The following is a 23,080-nucleotide window of genomic DNA, read 5'->3' on the forward strand; positions in this document are numbered from 1 at the left end:
GATAGATAAAATAGGAAAGTGGTGCTATCTGCTTCTTTTTCCCAAAAAAGGGAGCAATGCATTTAGCCAAAAAGAGAATTGTTGCCGATTTACAGGAGTTTAATTCTTCCTATGCATTAATAGTACATTTTTAGACCTGATTCAAAAGGGATAAACACCTGTCCACACATTTTTACTTAGAGCACCAATTTACAAGAGCATGTCATTGACTAACCCATCTCTACTCAAGGTACAGCTTCATCTCTCTCTCTGATGTAAATTCACCCGTCAAACTTTTGACCATACTAAAAATGGAAAGTGGGGGCAGGGGAGGAAAGCATGGAGATGAACACGACCAAACTACAGAGGGACCTGCAGAGATTAGTGCAGATCTATACAAGGAAAGGAAGAAAGTAATACAGATACTCAATGAAGGGATAAAACCAATCATCAGCCACTCCTGATACCGCATCAGTGCACAAGAGGATCTCTCTCTTAAACAGAGATTAACAACAGAAGCTTGGAAACCACTGCACTAACTTACAAACTGCCCTGAACAATCTATGGACCTTATGATTCCTAGTATAATGTGAGTAAACTGTCTTTTCTGTGTGCTGTACAACAAACATTATATTGAACAATTCAGCAAGGAGTAGTTTTTTTTAAACAAAAAAACAAAAAAAACCCACACAAAAAACCCACTACACTGAAATTAACTGCTACTAAGTAAGACAAGTCTCAAGGTGCACACCTTTTAATGCCCAACTCCAGACACTGATCTTTTAACATCTAGTGTTTCTTTGAAAACAGACATTTTTGTAATTCTTGATTTCTAACCTACCTGCCTCTGATGAGCTGTTAATAACAACAAGTCAAGTCATGAAAATCAATGTTAGAAACATTAATGTAAATCAGTATAGTATGTTATTAGCATTAAAATGAAACCTCTAACTTGAAGGAAACAGAATCATTCTTAAAGCAACAAGATTGGAGCAAGAAATATTTCATTCAATTGTTTCATTTTCTCCCGCTCCTTTTACCTTAAGGGCATGCTTCAGTTCATGGGCATCAAAGAGTTGTGCTGGTCTCATCAAAGCCACCATCAGGGTTTCAAATTTGCCAGTCAGTTCTGATTTCAGGTCATCTACAAGATCCTAAATCACAGAATAAACAGTGCTACAATTAGGAAGGAAGCCATTTCAAAAGGCAAGCACATAGCTGAGCTGTTGCTAAGGTTTTTGAGACAGGGGAAGTGTAGCTGAAAGTCTAAGGTAGAGAACGCATAGGTATTTTGTAATACAGGAATACATTTTGGTCTGTGGGTTATAGAATATACTTTAGTGAACCTCATTTGAGGACTAAAATTATTAGATGAAAGCAAAAGCAGGACACTAACAGGGTAAAGTAATGAACTAATACAACTTGAACAAATGGAGCAGATTTTTGCATATTAAAAAAATACTGTTTTTAACAGTTAAATGTCCACCCTCCCCTTTGTCGTCAGATGGCCACCGGTGTGGTGCTCTGCTCTATTCAATGTTGATATCAGTCAGCTACGTGCGTGTGTTCCCTCTGTGTGCTGCCCCAGCTCTGCACAGGAGCATTCCCATGGCAGCGATTTGAAGTTTCCAATGTAGACATACCCATACTGAACACAAGAACAATGGTTGAGATTTTCAGTGCCGAGTCTAAATCACCCAGGCAGATTTGGAAATCTTTATCTAGATTTGGAGAAGACTCCATGTGTCAGGGCCAGATTTTCCAAAGTTTCAAGCACCTATAACTCCAACTGAAGTCAAAGGAGGCACAGGCACTCACCACAAGCACAGGCACTTTGAAATTTAGGCCCACAACCCCTTCTCTTTAGTCACCACCAGTTGTTTGTTTCATTACTTGTATACTGGTTTTCCTAGTACAAGCTTTTGATTTGTAGAATGCTTGAACAATTATTTATCCTTGTTACCCATAATGCACACAGACATTCTTAGTTTTTTAGCATCTTACATGCTAACTACAGCAGGTCTCTGGTATATGTTGGGGTTGTGTTCTTGAAAAGGGCCACGGATATCAAAACGATGTATATCGGGGACCTGCTGGTACAGCAGTGGTGTAGGCAGGAGGGAACACTTGGGTGGGCAGGCAATGACGGAGGCAGAAGGATAGGAGTTATCTGGCGGCTCTCCCTCCCTCCAGCTGGCCTTGGGGGCTGGGGGGGATAGATGCTCTGGCCAGGGGCTCCCGGAGAAATGGGAGGCCCCATAAAAGCGTGCACCACCACACCCTCACCTGCTCCACACACCCCATCTGGCTCTCGGGGCTTGCCCTGCTCTGCCAAGTGCTCCGGCAGGGGAGCAGGACGCAGGAGCTTGCCCCACACAGCCCACCCCGTGCTCCAGTCAGGGAGCGGGGTCAGGGGCTTGCCCTAGCACTCCAGCCAGGGACAGGGGCTCAAAAGCCCCCGCACCCCAACCCCGCTCCCCAGCTGGAGCGTCAGGCAGGCATAGTGGTGCAAATAGTGGGGCAGGGTGGGCCTGGATGTCTACGCATACACATCACTCACCAATAGGGAAAAGTGTTCCGATTCACATTGGTCTGCATATCCGTCATTTGCAACTTACAGTACAGTACTGCAAACAACGGATATGCGGATCAGGACCAATGTGAATCGGAACACGTTTCCCTATTGATGTGCAACAGTTATGTGAAACAATGGATGAGGGGGAGACATAAACCAGGGACCCCCTGTATTATAATTATTTAGGAAGTAGGGTTTAGCATGACTGGTAGCAATCACAGTGCTTTTTAATTTTGTTTAGCTATCATGGAGGTGGGGGCAGAAAGTTAAAAAAACAACAACAAAAAATTTATTCTCCAACTGCACTTAATCCAGGTTAAACAGACGAAGATTTAAGGAGAGGTGCACTTTATCCAACAGTGCTAGGATAAGGAAATTAGTTCTTTGTGTTTGTCTTAAATACCCTTCTTTTCATCTACCAACAAATTAGGTCTTTTTTACTCTCTCTTTTTGCAATACTCAATAGTTACAAAATGTGACAAATCAAGGCACTAGAGAATTCTGTCCCACTAGATCAAGAATCACCTCTGGCATCAAAATACTTGTATGTCTCCGTATATCAGGAACGAGGAGCAATCCTTGAAGCACACAAAGAGTAATAGGAAAGTGAAGATGATGTTTGGACTATACTGGGTCAGAAGACTCCACAGGAGGAGCACATGGAAAAGAGAATTTAATGTCTATATGATAATCTAAACTGAATATTCTTATTTCATTGGTGAGTATGATATATTTTTAAAGGAAATGTCAGACAAACAACAGAACCACATATTCTCATTAAATGAACATTCTACAGAAGAGTGGATGGACTGTGAGTGTGTTCCATTCAGCTGATTTTTAGAGTACTTTCTTCCTCCTCTTACCCTGCCAAATAAGGTTTTAAAAGCAGCTGCAATTTGTTGGCGTTGAGCATTGCTTCTGCTAGTAAGGATCTTCAGGACAGCCTCTTCATCGGTACCTGAAGTTATTTGAAGAGGGGGAAAAAGAACATTAACAATTAGAAAAACTTTTTTTAGAAATCTAATGGTGTAAACTTTGAAAGGACTGAACATTATGAACAGTCACTATATTAAAGATAAAAAGCAGACAGTTTAGTTAAATAGCCACACTGATGAAAATTTCAGTACACCTCAAGCCATACCATTAGATTCTGACACACTGGTATGAAAATAAAATGGATCGAGTTCTAACATGCTGCTCTCAGGCAGGATACCACTGCAGGCTCAGCTGCCAACATGACAGACAGCAGCTACAGAAATTAATCATACTTTGTACTTCTATAAAACTTCTCATCTGTGACTCTCAGTGATTTACTTCAGGCTAAATGCACCCCTGGAGTTAACACCAGGGATGCATCTAGCCATTAACCCTGCTAGGGTAGCTATAGCCTATTCTTACTTTATGTGCACCAGATGGCAAAACCCTTATTCACACTGAGCAGTTACTATTTCCATTAATGATGCAGCAAGAGTAGGGGTATCACAGTGTGGTGCCTACATGGATAAACTGAGGTACAGATAGCATACCTATGCCTTACCCAGGCTCAGAGAGGGCTAGATTCACACAGTGAATGACTGACGCAAAGGAGCCATAGGACAGAGCTAAGTGCCCCCAAAGAACAGCACCCAAAGGGGGCTTCTCTGTAAGACACAGAGCTGGTTATTCCAGCTCTGCATTACCCCCACAAAAACTCCTGATATGGAGGTCTGGCTAGAGGAGGGAAAGGGTGGACTGCAGTAGAGGTAGTGTAGCAAGGGACTCTCTAAACCTCCACTGATTCCCTCCTGCTGCTAGCCTCACAGAGACCAAGGCTGTAGGGAACGCAAGCTAGGGCAGCAGCTTTTGAACAGGGCCGTGTACAAAGAGGGGGCAAGCACGGGCATGGAGACACACACCCCAGTAATTGTCGGGGGCACAGGACTCCTCCAGCCCCAGCAGCGAGGATGGAAAGGGGGAAGTTGAGCTCCTGCCAAGCCACAGGAAGAGTTAGTTCCTCCTGGGCTGGGGATGGAGGGAGATCCTGCTGGGGACAGGGGGAGAGGGGGGAGGGAGAACAGAATGTGCCCCTGCAAAAGGGGCCAAACTTGAATTTCTGCACACGCCCCTGCTTTGGAAGAAGGGAAGAGGTCTGCATCTCCCTGTGCCGGGGTGGGGGTGAACTTTCTTGAGAATAGCAGAACCAGAACTGGAACAAACCCTAACTCTTGTGCTCACAGGGTTATAATTCCATCACACGTAAAAATTAAAAATCTCTTATCTTTGTTTGCTTTAGCTAATGTAAAACTTCAGTACACAGCCATTATATTGTGTCAGAAAAGGAAAACGAAGAGCTTCCCACCTAGCTGAAAGAAATAACTACCTCTGAGCGGACATATCCATAATTCTTACCCAATCCTTTCATTGCCTTACGGAGAGTCTCAGCATCAGTTCTGGCATCAAAACCAGGGAAGTCCTTCACGGTCCCTCTTGAGAGCTAAAGGAGAAAAATGCCATGAAGCAGCAGATATTGGCTTATTTAATGAGTCCACTGCACATCTGCTCATATTAGGATCCTAGCTGTGATTTGGGACTGAGATCTGAATGTTAAATTTTTTTGCTAGAAAAATGCTGTTTAAACCAGTTCTTGCTACAATACCTAAACACAATTCTTACTAGATAGGTGCTAACATGGTTTCAGTTCAGCGTACACAGGAGCTACCAGGGGCATAGGTCCATTTGTGTGAAGTGGCTTGCAAGACCAAGGCCGTAAACATTAGCACCTGAAAGCAACATAGTGACATGGCTCCTATAATGAACCATACCATTTGTGGAGTTACATTTACATACAGGACATGTCCTAGGAAGAGTTATACATAGAAACCTAGGGACACTCATGCAGTTTTAAAAGAATTGACCCCAGACATAGAAAACAAGAGGTATCTCTCTTCTCTGGGGATGAAGGTATTATAGATCTGTCACATAGCAGCACATTTTAAGAAGTTCATGATACTTTTCTGAAAAACAATATGACACTTTAAAATCTACACTGGCATTCAACTTTACTTCCTGTTTCCTTTGACATGAGCACCTTTTTATCATTGAATGGCCCAGCTAAATTTGGTAAGAAGTCAGTCACAATAGGCAATATAGGTCACAGCATAATAATGAAAGGGTCAGCACATGGGCATGTGCATGTGCACACACACACACACACACACGATTACACTGTTTCCATTGTACATCACCTTCAGAAGTTCTTTTAGAATCAAATACATGAGAAAAGACGGTTACTCACCTTTGTAACTGTTCGAGATGTGTTGCTCATATCCATTCCAATTAGATGTGCACGCATTGCGTGCACGATCATCGGAAGATTTTTACCCTAGCAACACTCGGTGGGTCGGCTTAGGCGCCCCCTGATTTGGCACCCTTACCGCACCGGATATATACCCCAGCCGACCCAGCGCCCCCCTCAGTTCCTTCTTGCTGGCTACTCCGACAGAGGGGAAGGGGGGCAGGTTTGGAATGGATATGAGCAACACATCTCGAAGAACAACAGTTACAAAGGTGAGTAACCATCTTTTCTTCTTCGAGTGCTTGCTCATATCCATTCCAGTTAGGTGACTCCCAAGCCTTACCTAGGCAGTGGGGTCAGAGTGAGATGTCGCGGAGTGCAGAACCGCTGAGCCAAATGCCGCATCACCCCTTGACTGCTGGACAATCGCATAGTGGGAAGCAAAGGTATGCACCAAGTTGCTGCCCTACATATCTCCTGTATGGGTACATGAGCCAGGAAGGCGAATGACGAAGCTTGAGTCTGAGTGGAGTGGGTGGTAAAGTGCATAGCTGTGACACCAGCTAAGTCATAGCACGCACGGATGTATGATGTGATCCAGGACAAGACGTGCTGGGTGGAGACCAGAAGGCCCTCCATCCGGTCTGCCACAGCTACAAACAGCTGGGTCGTCCTCCTAGTTCGTTCAACGTAAAAGGCGAGGGCCCTGCGAATGTCTAGGGAGTGCAGCTGTTATGCCGAGACGCGTGCGGCTTCAGATAGAAGATGTCTTGGTTGACGTGGAAGGCAGACACCACCTTCGGAAGGAAGGTAGGGTGTGGTTGCAGCTGTACCTTGTCCTTATGGAACACCATATATGGTGGGTCCGACATGAGGGCTCTAAGCTCCGACACACATCTCGCCGAGGTGATAGCTTCGAGGAAGGCTGTCTTCCAGGAAAGGTACAGGAGCGAGCAGGGGGCCATTGGCTCAAACGGGGCACCCATGAGTCTGGATAGGACCAGGCTGCGGTCCCACATAGGGGCCAGATGCCAAATTTGCGGATACAGACATTCTAGTCCCTTGAGGAACCTGCTGACCATGGAATTGGAGAAGACCGAGCGCCCATTTTCACCTGGGTGGAAGGCAGAAATTGCTGCTAGGTGTACTCTGATGGATGAAACTGCTAGGCCCAGCTGTTTCAAGGACAAGAGATAGTCTAAGATGGTAGGTACTGGTGGCTCCAGTGGGGCAGTATTGCTCAGAGCACACCAGCAGGAAAAACGTTTCCACTTGGCCAAATATGTGGACCTAGCAGAGGGCTTTCTGCTACCCAAAAGTACCTGCTGCACCGACCAAGAGCAACTCAGCTCAGATTGAGTTAGCCATGCAGCATCCACACTGTGAGGTGGAGGGATTGCAGGTCTGGATGGCAGAGTCATCTGTGTTCCGGAGTGATCAGGTCTGGCCACAACGGAAGTGGAATTTGAGTGGGCACTGACAGATCGAGGAGAATGGAATACCAATGCTGCCTGGGCCACACCGGGGTGATCAGAATTAAGCAGGTCCTGTCTCCACATAACTTGAGAAGGACCCTGTCGACTAACGGGAATGGAGGAAAGGCATAATACAGGCCATCTTTCCATGGTATCAGGAAGGTGTCCAACAGGGAACCCAGGGAGCATCCCTGGAGAGAGCAGAACACGTGGCACTTCCAATTCTCGCGAGAGGCAAATAGGTCTATCTGGGGAAACCCCCACTTCCAGAAAACAGAGTGGATGACGTCCAGGCGTTTCGACCACTCGTGAGCCTGGAAGGATCTGCTGAGGTGGTCCGCCAAGGTGATCTGGACTCCTGCGAGAAACAACGCCACCAGGTCGATCAAGTGGGCTATGCAGAATTCCCACAGGTGAATGGCTTCCTGACAGAGGGGGGACAATCATGCTCCCCCTTGTTTGTTGATATAAAACATTGCCATTGTCTTGTCTGTGAGAACTGCAACACAATGGCCCTGAAGGTGCTTGGGGAACACTTGACATGCCAGGTGCACTGCTCTCAGCTCCCGTACGTTGATGTGCAGGGATCTCCCTTGTGTGGACCAAAAGCCCTGTGTGCGAAGATCCACAAGGTGACACCACCCAACCCAAAGATGATGCGTCCATGGTTAGGACCAGGGAGGGCTGCGGGGCATGGAATGGTACCCCTTTGCATATTGAGTTGGAGTTCAGCCACCAGACCAGAGATTAAGACTTCCGGTGGTACCGTGACCATTGTTGCCCATGTTGTCCCGGCCTGGGCGGTATACAGTTGAGAGCCAGGCCTGAAGTGGACGGAAGCACAGTCTGACATGTCTAGTTACCAAGGTGCAAGACGCCATGTGTCCCAGGAGACCGAGGCACCTCCGTGCTGTCGAGGTCGGGAAGCTTTGGAGGCTGTGGATAATGCTCGCTATGGACTGGAAGCGGACGTGCGGTAGGCACGCATGGGCGAGTCTTGAATCTGGGACTGCTCCAACGAAGTCTATTCTTTGGGTCGGCTCCAAAGTGGACTTTGACACTGAGCAGCAGGCCCAGCTGTCTGAACAAGGTCATGGTGAACTGAACATGAGATTGCACCTGGTCCTTGGAGTGACCCCGAATGAGCCAGTCGTCAAGGTACGGAAACACTTGGATCCGATGTCAACTGAAAGAGGCAGCTACAATGGCTGCACACTTTGTAAAGACCCTTGGTGCCATGGATAGGCTGAAGGGAAGGATGGTAAATTGCAAGTGCTGTTGGTTGACCACAAAGCAAAGGAAATGCCTGTGCGGTGGGTAAATCGCTATGTGGAAGTACGCGTCCTTCATGTCAAGGGCAGCATACCAGTCTCCAGGATCCAGGGAAGGAATAATGGTCCCCAGGGAAACCATGTGGAACTTCAACCTTACCATGAATTTGTTGAGTCCACACAGGTCCAGGATGGGCCGTAGCCCGTCCTTTGCCTTGGAAACTAGAAAATAACATGAATAAAAGCCCCTGCCCCTCAGTTCCTTTGGAACTTCCTCTATAGCTCCAATAGCCAGGAGCATTTTCACCTCCTGTAGGAGTTGCTTGTGAGAGGGGTCCCTGAAGAGGGATGGGGAGGGAGAATGGGGGGGGCAGGGGGAAACAAATTGAAGGTGGTATCCACTCTCCACTGTACGTAGGACCCAGCGGCCTGATGTTATACGGGACCATGCAGGGAGAAAATAGGAGAGGCAGTTGTTGAAAGGTGGGGAAGGATCCTGTCTTTGCCGGTGTCTGGACGCGGAGCTGACCCTTCAGGTGCCGCAGGCGCACTTCGAACCGACAAGGTTGGTGCCAGGTCTCAACGCAAAGCCGAGGACATCAGGCTAAGTGCCGATTCCATAAGGAGCTGTTTCAAGTGAAAGCCCCGTCCTTTTTAGTCCGAGGCTTGAATGCCTTATAAATGCAGCACTTACCGGATTGATGGGATTCCCCCAAGCACTTCAAACAGGAGTCGTGGGGGTCTCCTGTAGGCATCGGTTTAAGGCAGCCGAGCAGGGTTTGAAACCCAGAGACCTAGGCATCAGCCCAGGTACCAGGAGGGAGGGAAGGGGAGGAGCCCCTTACCCTCAACTACTATTTACTACTAAAGAACCAATAAACAACTACTTTTAAAACTATTTACAACTATAAACGAGTGCTACACTAGAAGCTAGGGAAGTGGAGTTCAGCTAAGCCACGCTCCACAGTTCCGACCACAGTCACGGGCGGTAAGAAGGAACTGAGGGGGCGCTGGGTCGGCTGGGGTTTATATCTGGTGCCGTAAGGGCGCCACTTCAGGGGGTGCCTCAGCCAACCCGCCAAGTGTTGCTAAGGTAAAAATCTTCCGACGATTGTGCACGCAGTGCGTGCACACCTAATTGGAATCGATATGAGCAAGCACTCGAAGAAAATTAGCCACCCTTATGATAAAGTCCCATAGAATTTAATAGGAGTTACTATGTAGCAGTTATATCTGATTGGGCCTTCTAAACACTGCAGAGCAGGGCCCCATTGTATTGTGCTAGGCAGACAAAATCCCTGCCCCAAAAGTCTTACAATTGTAAGACAAGTGATATACTAGGGATGGGAGAGAGGAAACACCAGAGCAAATGCAATTTATATACATTTTCCCCCCTTTTCCCCTCTACCCCAAGCTTAGCCATCAGTCACTGAGATTTCTTGTAGGCTCCACAGCAGAAAGGCAGTGATCAGCACGAAGACAATGTCCCACGTATAAGGCATTTGTTGGAGAAGTGGACAGTTGAAACAGGTACTGGTAGCAGAGCAGAGGTGGCGGGTGGATGTATTAAGAAACAGGAATGAGTAAGCAGAGAAGGGTAGCGCTCTAAAGGGCCCTGAAAGTGGAAGAAACCAAAAGGAGTGTCTAGAATTTTCTCTGAAAACCGATTAAAAAGAGATAGAGAAAGAGACTAAGTCATGTACAGGCAGATTTAAAAAACCAAACAGACAATCTTCCAGGATTCCATAGTAGGGATATAATCCTCTATTAACCTCCATCAGATGTTTAAAACACCGATAAAAACGCTGTACATTTTCAATTAAATTTTATAACACTTTTACTCTCAGGCAAGTATTTATGTTGCCCATGTTCTAGATGTTCATTTCACATAACCTGCAACAATGTACTGAATAATCCCAGGGCCTTTCCAAAGATATGGCTTCTTATCCTGTTCCTCCTTTTCTAGCTCAGTCTGTTGTCAATAAGCTTTCTGTACATCAGCTGAATATTCCCCCACACTCCCCCCACAAAAAAAAAAATACCACCAAGGACACATGCAAACACAGTAGAAACCCAGAAAATAATTTATTTATCTTCAACCATATTTTAAAAGCCATATAGCCACCTGGCTTCTGCAAAGAAGTCCTGACCTCAGCTTAGTAATTCCAATTACTCAATGCTATTGTTACAAATCGGCAGAAGTGATTTTGCATTGGGAGGGGGTGGGGGAAGAGTGTAGAGAGGAAATTGGCCAGAATGGAAAGGAGAAAGCATAGAACTGGCATGTGAGCAGTAACCAGCATCAGTGCACACCGGAAATAATAGTTTCTCGAGCCAAGTTTGCATCATGCCCTAGTGGGAGCGTTTCTATGTGCCTCAAATTAATCTCATCTCACACTCTGAGAAGCACTAAGGTAAACAAACAAATTAACCAGTATCATATCAGCATTTAAAAACATATACACAGCAACACAACATTTCTAATAGATTTCTTCAGTTCACAACATACATGAGGGATGAGATACTCCCCTTGTAGCATTTTCTTTTTCCATTTCAAATAATGGGGAGTGTTTCTACTATAAGGCTTACAGCATATATTCATTGTCTTTTCTCAGTAGCCCCTGGAAATAAGTCTCTACTGATCACATGAACAAACAGAATTTGATTTGGCAAAAAAGACATTCGAGATTAAAAAAGGTCTCCATCAGGTCACCTTGTCCATAACCCTTAGATTGGCAAGGTTATTCAACAGAATAAACTATGTAAAGCCCTAGAGAATAGTTTTAGATTATTCAAGCCATGGAACTATCACCATTTCCCCTGGGAGACTTAGGCCTCACATTTAGAAAGTGGTTTCTAGCCTCAGGTTTTCCTTTGCTTATCCAATTATACCTAACTGGAATCACCCTGAACAATTCCTAAACCTCCTTTCAACGAACCTAAGTTCCTTAGTCATCTTTTAGCCAAGTTACACATAAAGATACTAAGTATCTTTGATCGAGAGTCACTCTCTCCAGGACCTTCTTTAAATTTTGTTAACTAAAGCAAATCTTTCAAAATTCTCACTTGCAAAGCCTACCATAGAAAACCTCTGGGTTTACTGAGGTTGCCCAAAGATTCCTGAATTTTTTTTGGCATAGATGTAAGCTAGAAAATCATTCTGGGTATTAGGGTTCATTTGCATGCTACACATTCCACTCTGAAGCAAAGCTGCTATAGCCTATACTACCACTGTGTGTATTTATTAGACTTATAAAATGGCCCTACCACACAGCTCATATCACAGCCTTTTAGACAGGAGCAGGGCTATCCTTCCACATAGCTTACTTACACCAGTCTTGGGAGTATCTGATCCCCCTTTTGCAGCCTGCCCTGACCTTGGCATCTCCAGTGAATGCTGTCCCAGGCACCACAGGATCATACATACCCCCCACTGACAGAAGTGTGGGTGTGTAGGCATAATTTTTTTCAAGACACATGACAAATGACTAGAGCAGTGTTTTGTTTTGGCCATCTAGACACGTAGTTTTAAAGGAGAAAAGCTAAGCTTCGGTTAATAGACTCCATCCACGTTTGTTCTACTAAACAAACTTCTGACAAAGGAAAAAATTACACAGCATCCAAGTGGGAGTCAGTGAGTCAGTTCCTGGACGTTAGCACAGAACATGTGCAGGCTGATCCTGACACCAGTTGCCCAAAGAAACAGAAGAGGAGAGAAACCTAAGTCTGCAATCATTTAGGGGCTAACCCTGAAACATTTGTTCATGCAGAGTCCTTACACAAGTAGCCTCAATGAAGTCAATGAGACTACTCAAGGCTCAGTTAAGCAAACACACATGTACTTAAGACAGGGGTGGGCAAACTTTTTGGGCCAAGGGCACATCTGGGTGGGGAAATTGTATGCAGGGCCGGGGCAGGGAGTTGGGGTGTGGGAGGGAGTGCGGGGTGTGGTGTGCAGGAAGGGGCTCAGGGCAAGGGATTGGGGCAGAGGACAGATGCAGGGTGCATGAGGAGGCTCAGGGAACGGGGTTGGGGTGCAGAAGGGGTGTGGCAGGGGGCTCAGGGGGTTAGGGTGCAGGGTGTACAAGGGTGCTCAGGGAAGGGGTTAGGGTACAAGAGGGATGAGAGGTGCAGGCAGGGGGCTTAGGGCAGGGAGTTGGGGGGCAGAGTGCAGGCAGGGATTGGACTCCGGCCTGGCACCGCTTACCTAAAGTGGCTCCAATGTGGCCACAGCGCGCACCGGGGCCAGGGCACGCTCCCTGCATGCCTGCCCTGGCCCCACGCCATGCCGCTCCAGGAAGCGCTGCGGCCCCTGGGGGTGGGGGTGGGGGGGAAGGGCTCTGCGTGCACTGCCCTTGGCATACCTCCAGGTACTTCCCCTGAAGCTCCCATTGGCCACAGTTCCCCGTTTCCGGCCAATAAGAGCTGTGGGGGCGGTGCCTGGAAGCAAGGGCAATGCACAGAGCCCTCTGCCCCCCAGCCCGGAGGCCGCAGGGAAGTGGTGCTGGCCGCTTCTCAGAGCAGCATGGGGCCCACAGCACCACGGGGGGCAATCCCGTGGCCCAGATCCAAAGCCCTGAGCGGCTGGAGTTTGCCCACCCCTGATTTAAGCACATGAAAAATAATCTCATTGAATGATACAATTCAATGAGATACATGATACATTGAATGAACAAAATGAGATTACCCATGTGCCTGAAAGTAAGCATATGAGAGTTTGCAGGACTGGGACACAAGTATATTGGGACTGTCAGATCTAACCACTATTTATAAACAAAGGTTTCTTACTGCTCCCTTTTTTTTTTTAATTATTATTTTTAAATTAAGCCACATCAGTAGGCACAGTTTCCAATGCATCTAGGTCAACTGAAAATTAGGAAAATATTTCTAGTGTACAATGCCATAAGAACGGGCATACCATACAGCCCAGGATCCTGTCTTCCGACAGTGGCCAATGACAGGTGCTTCAGAGGGAATTAACAGAACAGGTAATCATCAAGTGATTAATCCCGTCGCCCATTCCCAGCTTTAGTGAATGCAGCACCGTGAACATGGCCACTTTATGAACTTCATACCCTCATAGCTCAATGTCTGTACTTTGACCCTTTAGGTCAACAGCATTCCTCCAATTACAAAGGAGACTAATGAACAGGGACGCACAGAGTTCAGTCTAGAAACTGTATTAAGATTACATTAAAAAAAGTGAATGGTACAGAGTTTAAGCATAGAAGTTTCTGGTTATCAGAGAATAACATGCAGATTATTGAGGGTGAAAAGTTTGGTGTAAGATCGGGTGGCATAAGGAATACATAATCTGCAATATCTCCGATTGGAGATAAAAGGTTGATGGGTCAAAGTACAGACATTGAGATATGGGGGTATGAAGTTCATAAAGTGGCTATGTTCGGGTATGGAGAATAATGAGTGGCTATGATGATGAGGATGGATTGAACCTCATTTGGTGAGATTTAATGTTCAGGGAGTTTATGGTTCCAGATCATATGATTCAACGGAGAAAGTCTCTCTGTCCCTTTCTCGTAGTCAAAGAACGATGTCACTCTGGCTCACGCCTCCTGGTACTGTTGGTGGCCGGTGATGTGCTCAGTGTAGATGTCCCTGAACCACTGGATGGTCCACACTATAGTGTAGCCATGTCATTACAGCTATTCCACCAGATAAATAAACCTCTCTCTGTGGAAGTGTAGCATGCAAAAATGCTAGTAACTAAAATATTTTTTCTGCCATTACTAAGCATAACCAAATATTTAAAGGATTAGGCGAGACACTAAAGAAAATATATTACTGAACCTTTTCAACAATTTGTTATTAAGCATATATACACTTTTATTAAAAGCTGACTACGTTGCACTGTATAACTATTTCAAACTCTGTGAACCTTCAGTTCAACACACATATACGCCATTAGATGGCAATAGTTTTATTTCATTTTTACTTTGATTTGCATTTTAATTTCATAGCACTGTTTCAAAAATGTTATGAAGTTATCTAGGCCAGACACTAAGAAAACTGTGTGCACTTGTGTGTATATATAAGAATGTGTGCACAATGAACAGAGCTTATTCTACAGACTTTCTAAAAGGTTCTGTCCTTCTCTAGGATCAATTATGGCTAAAACTGTTGAGACACTTCCAAATACAGCCCTCCATGGCTGCATAAACACACAGAGAGAAAAAACAGCAACAAACATGTTAAACCAGTGGTTCAAGTCTCTACTCCAAGAAACATTTCTGCAAAATGAAACAGCTTCAAAAGGAAGCAGACACACTCATTCCAGAATAGCCTACTGGTGATCATGGCACCCTCATAGGAGGTGTGTTCAAGTCCCTGCCCCAAAACATGCAGAGTGGAGATTCAAACCTGGGTCTCTCACATACCAAGTGAGAGCCCTAACCACTGGGCTATTGGGTAAAATAGGACAAGTACCCCAATCAACCTCAAAATTCCCAACCTGCTCATGCCCGCTGTCTTTTGTGTGGTTAGGCATGCTCTGAGCACACCTACCGGATCATGCCTAGTTTGAGAAAACCCTGGCAGTTAGTAGTGAGCTAGGGCAATGAGCAGCTTAGTGGCAGGATTCTGGAGACTTTTGCACATGTCCCCCTCTTCACCCCCTCCCCACAGAAATGTAAGCAACAAGACAGTCAGGTAGCACCTGAATCTTGGTTTTGCGAATATAAGTGGTGTCTAAATGCTGGATTAGGTGCCTATCTGCCTCTTTAGATACCTAAGTCTCTCTGTTAATCAGTCTACACTGAAGAAGAGTGAAACAGTATTTTCACAGAGGTACTGTTTATTAGAGCATGGCAAAATAAAATGTAGTTTCCATTTGAAGTAGACTGAGGAAATTGAATGGCCTCTTATGGCTTTTTAAAAAGGGAAAAAAGAAAATATGGTCCCAATGCTAAAGGCAGTTCTGCACAAAGTCAGCGGAGTTCTGTAAAGGTACAAGAGATCTGTATCCATGATCAGGGTACCAAGCTTACATGTGCCTAACTGGACTATCATGAGCAGAATCAGCATCTTGGAACCATTCCAAACTCCTGGGAAAATGAGTTTTTATAACAATAAAAGCCTAAGCAATCCAATCTTTACCAAAAAGGTAAAGTTCAACAGAATAGTGTTTAAATCAGTAACAATTTCCCTTAATTTATGTAAATATTGAGGGTTGTTCAAAATGCATATTGAGGCTAAAAGCTACTGCTAGAAATGTCATTAATATAAGATCAACTTGATGCATAATTAAATACTTCCACAAACTACACACTTGGAACATGCTCATATATTTAATAAACTTGTGTGAACAGTTGGAAGATATAGACCAGCAGTTTTAAGTTTGATTTTTGGCTTATCGGACATTGTGAGTATTTATGTTTGATGTGATTGTATAAACATATAGGGAAATTATTGTTATGGTTGTTTTTCAAACAACCATTTAGCCTAAAATGTTACAGAGTCAACTAATCATTGAAAATGAGAGTGACCAATAACAAAGTAAAAAAGATGATACTGGAAAAGGCATAAAACTCTGAGGAAAAAATGTCTGAAAAAGCACTAGAATAAATTAGCAGTTTGCAAATCTAATCAGAGGAGTTGAGCATAAAAAGTCTGTGTTGAGAAGCAACGCAGATTAAATGGCGGAAGAGAGTAAAGAAAAAAAAATTTCTTCTCCTTACTCCAGTAGAAAAAGACTACACCCACTCATAGCAGAAATATGCATTACAGAAAACTTGGCTAAATGAAATGAAACCGGGAGAAAAAGTTTGTCTGATGTTTCTCTCACATGATTATGATGAGTTGTCAGAGTTCCTGTTTCAGCATCCTTGGAATTTGGGGTGGGTTTATTAGAGATAGGCCAAACGTTTTTAAAAAGGAAAAAAAGGACAGTTTAGAAAGAAAGTTGCCTAGCTTTGGAGAAGTCTAAGAAAGCCCACGTCATTCACTCCTGCACTTTTACTGTGTTTCCACTACTCTAAAATGGAGCTGTGGTTAAAGACTGCAGCTGCAACAGAAAACCTTGGCAGTGAGGAATAATTAAATAAGCACCAGCCAGGAAAGAAACGCCAGGATGGATTTAAAGCAACGGGAATCATCATCGGATTTGGTCAAAGGCCCCTCCAGCGTGGGTTTGCCACGCACACAAGCACTTACCACGGCAAAAGAGAAGCGTTTTAACCTTAGAAAGCACAAAATCAGGAGAGCTGCGAAGTAACTCACCTTTGCCATGGCTCCTGAGGATCAGTGGGCAGAAAGCGAGCGTGCAAGGACTCCAAGAGACAGGGCGCGTCCTGTGTTCCCCCTGGGCAGCTCAGCCTAGTGGAAAGACAAGTTATGGGGAGCCCGGGGCCAAGAGAGCAGCAGCCCGTTGGGGACCGGCTCCGTTCCAAATCCGGAGCACCTCGGCAAGCCAAAAACACGTGACTTGGGGAAGCTGGAGTTTGTGTCGGGTGAAATGAAGCAGGAACCCCGGGCCAACGCCCATCCCTGGGCACCCCCATCGCCCCCGCCTTCCCCGCGCGGAAGGGAGGGCACGTCAAAGGGCTTCAGGGAGACGAGGACAGCCCCGCTGCCACACAGCCTGCGGCTGCTCTTCGCCCCTGGGTAACCGCCGATCCCCCTGTTACTCACCGCGGATGTCCCCGGATGCAGACACCAGCCTGGAGCGCTGCGGAGCAATGAAGAACCCCAGCCCCGCTCTGCTCCATCCAACGCTGGCCACGCCCGGTGCTCCTGTCACACCCCGCCCGCGTTGGGCCGAGCTCGGCTCCTGCAGCCGGCAGCCACGCCCCAGGCGCTGGAATCCCCCGGGGCCGGGGAGCTCGCCTCAGGCTGGCTTCTCCCTGCGTCCTCGGCCGTGCTGGGCTCCGACAGAGAGCGAGCGAGCGAGCCCTGTACAACTAGTAGCAGCCACACAGCGCTGTCTGTTTTAGCCACACGGGCACGATAGGCAGCAGGGCCCGTGCAACCATTTAGGCAAACCGGGGTGCTGGGATTTGGGGGGGGGGCCTTTTCTTCAGCAGCGACCGTGGCAGTAGGATCTTTGGCCGTCCCGGTCACCGCCGGCATTTAGGCGGAGGGAGCTGGGGCAGGGGAGTGCGATGAGGCGGCAAGTAAGGGGGGGGGGGTAGCACACAGGGGAACTTCCCACCCCAGCCCTTCCCCAAGCACACCATGGCTGCTTTACTTCTCCCACCTCCCAGGCTTGCGGCGCCAATCAGCTTAGGCACCGCAAGCCTGGGAGGCAGGAGAAGTGAAGCAGCGACGGGGTGCTCGTGCGTGGAGCAGGGGTGAGCTAGGATGGGGGGGGTACCTCGGGGTGGGGAGCTACTGCAAGGGGGGGTGCCTCAAGGCAGGAGCTGCCGCAGGGGGGGTGGAGAGGCTCAGGGTGAGGGTGCAGGGGGGGCATAAGGTGGAAGTTTCACCTAGGGCACGAAACATCCTTGCCTGGCCTGAGCAGCTGGGAGCATGTTGGGTGAGATGGAGCCTGAGGTTTAAAAAAAACCAAACAAACAACTAAGTGCTATCAAGTCTTCGTGGGTTTTCCCCCTGAACGCTCTTCTGGGAACGCCAAGCACTGGATGGAGCCAGGGTTTCTCAACCACTGATGACAAGGAGATGGGGGTCAAACCTTTAACAGAACAATCTTTCCTCCCCCACCTTGTCTGTTGTTGATAATACATGGGTGGTAACCAGTGATGAGCTACCAAAATCTTAACAACCGGTTCCCTATAAAAAGTTCTGATTTAAGGGGAGGGGAGCGGGGGAGGGGCCGGGGGAGACATACTCATGGGGTCAGGGGCCCCTGCAGGGCCTGAGGCAAATTGCCCCACTTGCCCCCTTGGCAGCCTTACAGCTTGCAGCCCCCTCCCCCCTTACCTTGCTAGTAGCTCAAAGCAGCAGGACAACGCCAGAGCTCAGCTGAGCTGCCCAGCTGATCCTGGCGGCTGGCCACGCTGCAGCTGCAGGGAAGTGGGGGAAGGGCCAGGGGAGCCTCAGCCTTCCCAGCTGGGAATCCTGGGAGCAACAGGATGGTCCAGCCTGCGGACGGGAATTCTTTGCCCACTCCCTGGCCCTTTAACAACCTGTTCTCCACGGAGGTCTAATTTTAGCAACCAGTTCTTGAGAACCTGTGGGAACTGGCTCCAGCTCACCACTGGTGGTAACCAATCAAAAATAAGTTTTAAAGAGGCTGATTAAAAACCCTTTCCCTTCCATCCCATGCACAGGCCTTACTGCCTTGATACTGGGCCAGAAAACACTCGGTAGCCCACACTTATATTTCGGGGGGGGAGGGGCTATATTTTGGGCCTTCTTTATATGTCACAAGGAAGCTCACTGGTGGTTGCCTTTAAATGACAGCCTCCCCATGCTCCTGGAGGTTGCAATTAGGGATGCTTTTCAGCAAATGAACAGGTCTTTAAACAGAGAACAAATGCATTGCTGCATAAGGCTCTGCCTTCAAAATAAGGGCCTCAACCCCAATCCTGCTCCACTGAAGTCAGTGGCAAAACTCCCATTAATTTCGGCTGAGGCAGGATAGGCAGCTGAGGCCCTATCATCATTGTGAACAAGACCTAACAATCCTGCACTGATTTTTAAAATGTCCCTTTGATTAGTATGACCTAGCCAGAGATTAACTTTCTTTATTCCATATATTGTCTCACCTGCATGTGCAATGGAATTGTAAACACTTTGATGTTACAATGGGTCATTAAGAGGTTGCCTAGTTTCACTATAGTTTAAGTACCCCTGAGCTGAGAACACCTTAGCAGCAATATAGAATTCCCTACTATTTTTCTTTCCCCTCTCTCTCTAGCATGGAAGAACACCCAGAGCATTGTTTGCATGGGAAGAGCTAAAGCCACCTCCCTCATAGATCTTCTCCAGCTAATTCAGTTAATGCCTCCACTGAGATCCAGCAAGATGTTCCATTCAGGTAGATTCCTCCATGCATGTACAGAGCCTCATTCAAGTCAGTGTGGCTCTATGTTGGCACATGGGTCCATCAGCACAGAACAGCTTGTACAGTTAGAGCCTATGTTTGTAAAATATATTGGGATGACACACAAATTACGAATGGAGTAAATGTAAGACATTGTTTTGTTTCATAATATTGGTTAAGACCATCCAACCTGAACAACCAATTTATCCAAGAGTTGGAGCAGGACATCTATGGACATTAGTGCTTTTCTATGCAGCTTTTTCCTAGCTGTGATGTCCTAAACAAGAGTAAGAACCCTGTAGTAAGCCAGATACAGAGGAGGGAACTCAGAGAAGATACTCACACAGACTACATGCTACATTGTGCAGTGACTTCCCCACCAGGAGTTGAAATCCTGTTTCCTCAATCTCATGGGAGTCTAAATCTGTTTGCTTTGGGCTGCAAGAACAAGCGGAAATTACACCATAGGGAGAAGTTGGCAGCCTGCCCTTTGCCAAGACAATGTATGAATGTGATCTCTTTAAATGAGGGTGGGTTTGTTTTTTTTACTGTAGCTACTTAAACCCAATTTAAATGTGTGTATTTATTTATCTGTGTCAACATGGACAGAACAGTAGAATGGTGGGGGAGGGTGAGTCAGTTATTTTGCCTTCATTTTGTCTAGACACTACATTAACAATGAAAGGAAATAGGATAAAGGAATAGAATCAGAGTTTAAAGTATTGCAATATATTTTAATATTTTGAGGAGAGTTTATTATAAAGATGTTTTCTTACAAACAGTGTGCGGGAGGGACTCTTTGAAACCTATGGTCCTCCTGATACTGTGAAGAGAGACTGTCCGGTTGACCTCTTCACTTCCAGAGCCCCACTTACTTCCACTTAGACCCAAGGATTCTCTTTGCAGGACTGGGGCCTAAAAATACAATGTTTGCTAATTAGGGCATGTATCATGCTGGGTTCTGCAATCTTAATTTTGCATACATTCAGAGTCTCACTGAAGGTAATGGAACTCTACATGGGCACAGCGGTGCACCCATATGGATGAGATTCCAGATCAGGGCCTCAAATGGCAGAGTTTTATAGCTTTTGAAATTGTTGTTTCCAAAAACATTTCCCAGAGTTCAAGTTGATTGCTTTTAGACCTAAAGCATTCAGGTCTCACAGTGCAAAAGTAAAAGACAGTTTCTTTCTTTACATAGGCAATAACAGTACTTTGGAACCAGGTTTCCAGCTTTATGATGAAGGAAAGCAAGAGAATCAAGCTGCAGTGGGATTCAAACTTGGAAAGATAATAGAGTTTTAAACCAACCAAGTCAGACTGATGCATGTAAATACCTATGTAACTGCATACACAAAGAAGGCACCAGGCAGAGAGAACCACAGCTGCTGGAGCATAGGAAAGTTAAACTCAATCAGATTGTACTCATTACTCAGATCCATACAGTAGAATCCCTGTAAAGGGATTGGACAAGCAGCAAGTAGACTCGATGGTATCCTAAAGTCAGCAATTAGCAAGATGTGTAGAAATCCACTAGTAAAGTCATAATCCCACTTTGCCTTGACATATGCTATATCAGTAGGTTTACACAAAGGTTTTACTGTCAGCTTTGCTGATGCAAAAAGTGTTCTGTACAGTTAGGCAAATATGGGAAAATATTCACTCAATTGTAGACAAATTTTTCTAATAAATTTGTGTAATAAATTATTCAGTGACCATTGTCTGACCAGCTCTAATGCAATTACACTTCTTGGGAAAGACAAAATCCCACTACCAAGCCAACCCAGAGCCAATTCTCTTCCAGACCTTCTGACTCCAGAGGGCCTCCTCAGGCCCTAGAATTATGATGTAGGCTTTGAATGGTCTGGCCTTCAGGTTTTGGTTTACTAGAAAGAAACATTGTTTAAACCAGGTAATCCTGACATACAGAATTATTCTCGCTGGATGATTGACATCTCACTTATGGTCATGTATTTTATATCACCATCTTAATGAGATCTCTTTCAAATTGCGTTAGAGAAATTAGTCTTCTCAGACTACCTGCTTGATTCATAGGTTATACACTTTTTAATTTTATGGAATATCATGGATGATGAAGTTTTGCTCCACTGATTTAATATCTCTTGTACTATATTTAATATGCAAAATTATTTCTTGGTACCCACTTTAGAAGTTGGAAAGAAGCATGCGAAGTGGTAAGAAGAGAAACTGATTTAACTTCAGACTTGAATGTGTTAAACTACATAAAATAAACAAGAAATTCCTCAAGTTACCTCAACTGTGGCAGCAGCCACTAAAGAGGCTGTGAGGATGGAAAAGATGCCAACAAGTGTGCTGAAGTTAAAAAAAAAAAAAAAAAAAGCTTTATAAAAAGAAAGGATTAAAGACAGCCTCCACAAAGGAGACTATATCCTGCTCCAGTAGGGGTCTGAATGCTATAACATATTATTAATTTATTTGTATTAGCATAGTGCCTAGGAGTCCCAGTCATGGACCATGGCCCCTTTGTGCCAGATGCAGTACAAACATAGTACAGAGAAAACTTACAATCTGAGTAATACAGTTTAGCTTTTCTGCTGCTAACAGCTATGATCTTCAGCTGAGTAGTACAGGCCAATTTCTTTGCCAAACACAAGGCCCAGATGGGGTGGGGACTGACAGATGTTCTTTAGTACCAGCTAAAGCATAACCAAGGTTTATAGTAGCAAGCAAATATTTGTATAACTCTGTGGAGAAAGGAGGCTTTCCAAGGATCTCAGGATGTTTGGACTATATTTGTGCAACAGATATTCATTTAGCTATTACAGCTGCAGTAGTCTGGATAGCTCACTGGTTTGAGCACTGGCCTGCTAGACCCAGGCTTGTGAGTGCAATCCTTGAGAGGGCCACTTAGGGATCTGAGGCAAAATCAGTACCTGGTCCTGCTAGTGAAGGCAGGAGGCTGGACTCGATGACCTTTCAGGGTCCCTTCCAGTTCTTTGAGATAGGTATATCTCCATATTTATTATATATTATTACCTTCCCACAGTCACAGGCTGTGTGCTGACCTGAGTGCAAGAACTTTGTGAGACTCGTACTAACCTCACCTAACCAAAATGGGCAGCAAGAGAGTGCGCTCATGACCACAGGGAGAAATACACATTGTATCCTCCTACGTACTGTCTTCACTAGAAAATTAAGTCATGTTAAAACATAGCCTTGGAGAGTTGTGTTAATTAACACAACATTAAACATGATTTAGCAGCCAGTGTATACATGTGTTTAACATCATGTCAGCTGGTTGTGATTAAGTGTATTGTTCCAGTAAGGTTCGCCTATGAACAACAGTTGACATGATGGTTCGTGTCTACACAGACTGCTCAGTCATGGGTAACACAACTCCTCCAGGCCATTTTCTAACATGGTCTAATTTTCTAGCAAAGAAATTCCTGAAAGGTGGAAGCAACTCTCCCAGTGCACCAGAGAAACCCTAGTGGCTTTGTGCCTCATTGTTGAAATGTGATGCCTCCAGGAGCTGTTGTTGGAACCGTGCAGGGCTGCACCTTC

General features: G+C 45.7%; 1 protein-coding gene and 1 long non-coding RNA gene across 2 annotated transcripts in view; both read right to left on the minus strand.

Annotated features, from left to right (window-relative positions):
- ANXA5 (annexin A5) overlaps positions 1–17,263 on the minus strand; it is a 34,614-nt gene extending 17,351 nt beyond the window's left edge. Inside the window, exons 1-5 of the mRNA XM_039539237.1 lie at positions 17,221–17,263; positions 16,810–16,905; positions 4,943–5,027; positions 3,418–3,512; positions 1,020–1,133 (exon numbers count right to left, since the gene is read on the minus strand). Coding sequence (XP_039395171.1) covers positions 1,020–1,133; positions 3,418–3,512; positions 4,943–5,027; positions 16,810–16,818 — 303 coding nt within the window. The 5' untranslated portion in view covers positions 16,819–16,905; positions 17,221–17,263. The remainder of the gene's footprint in view (positions 1–1,019; positions 1,134–3,417; positions 3,513–4,942; positions 5,028–16,809; positions 16,906–17,220) is intronic.
- Positions 17,264–20,247: 2,984 nt separating this feature from the next.
- LOC120405602 overlaps positions 20,248–23,080 on the minus strand; it is a 51,301-nt gene continuing 48,468 nt past the window's right edge. Inside the window, exon 4 of the long non-coding RNA XR_005598712.1 lies at positions 20,248–20,449. This is a non-coding gene — a long non-coding RNA (uncharacterized LOC120405602). The remainder of the gene's footprint in view (positions 20,450–23,080) is intronic.

Source organism: Mauremys reevesii, linkage group 5 (genome assembly GCF_016161935.1).
Source record: "Mauremys reevesii isolate NIE-2019 linkage group 5, ASM1616193v1, whole genome shotgun sequence".
Classification (NCBI taxonomy): Eukaryota; Metazoa; Chordata; order Testudines; family Geoemydidae; genus Mauremys; species Mauremys reevesii.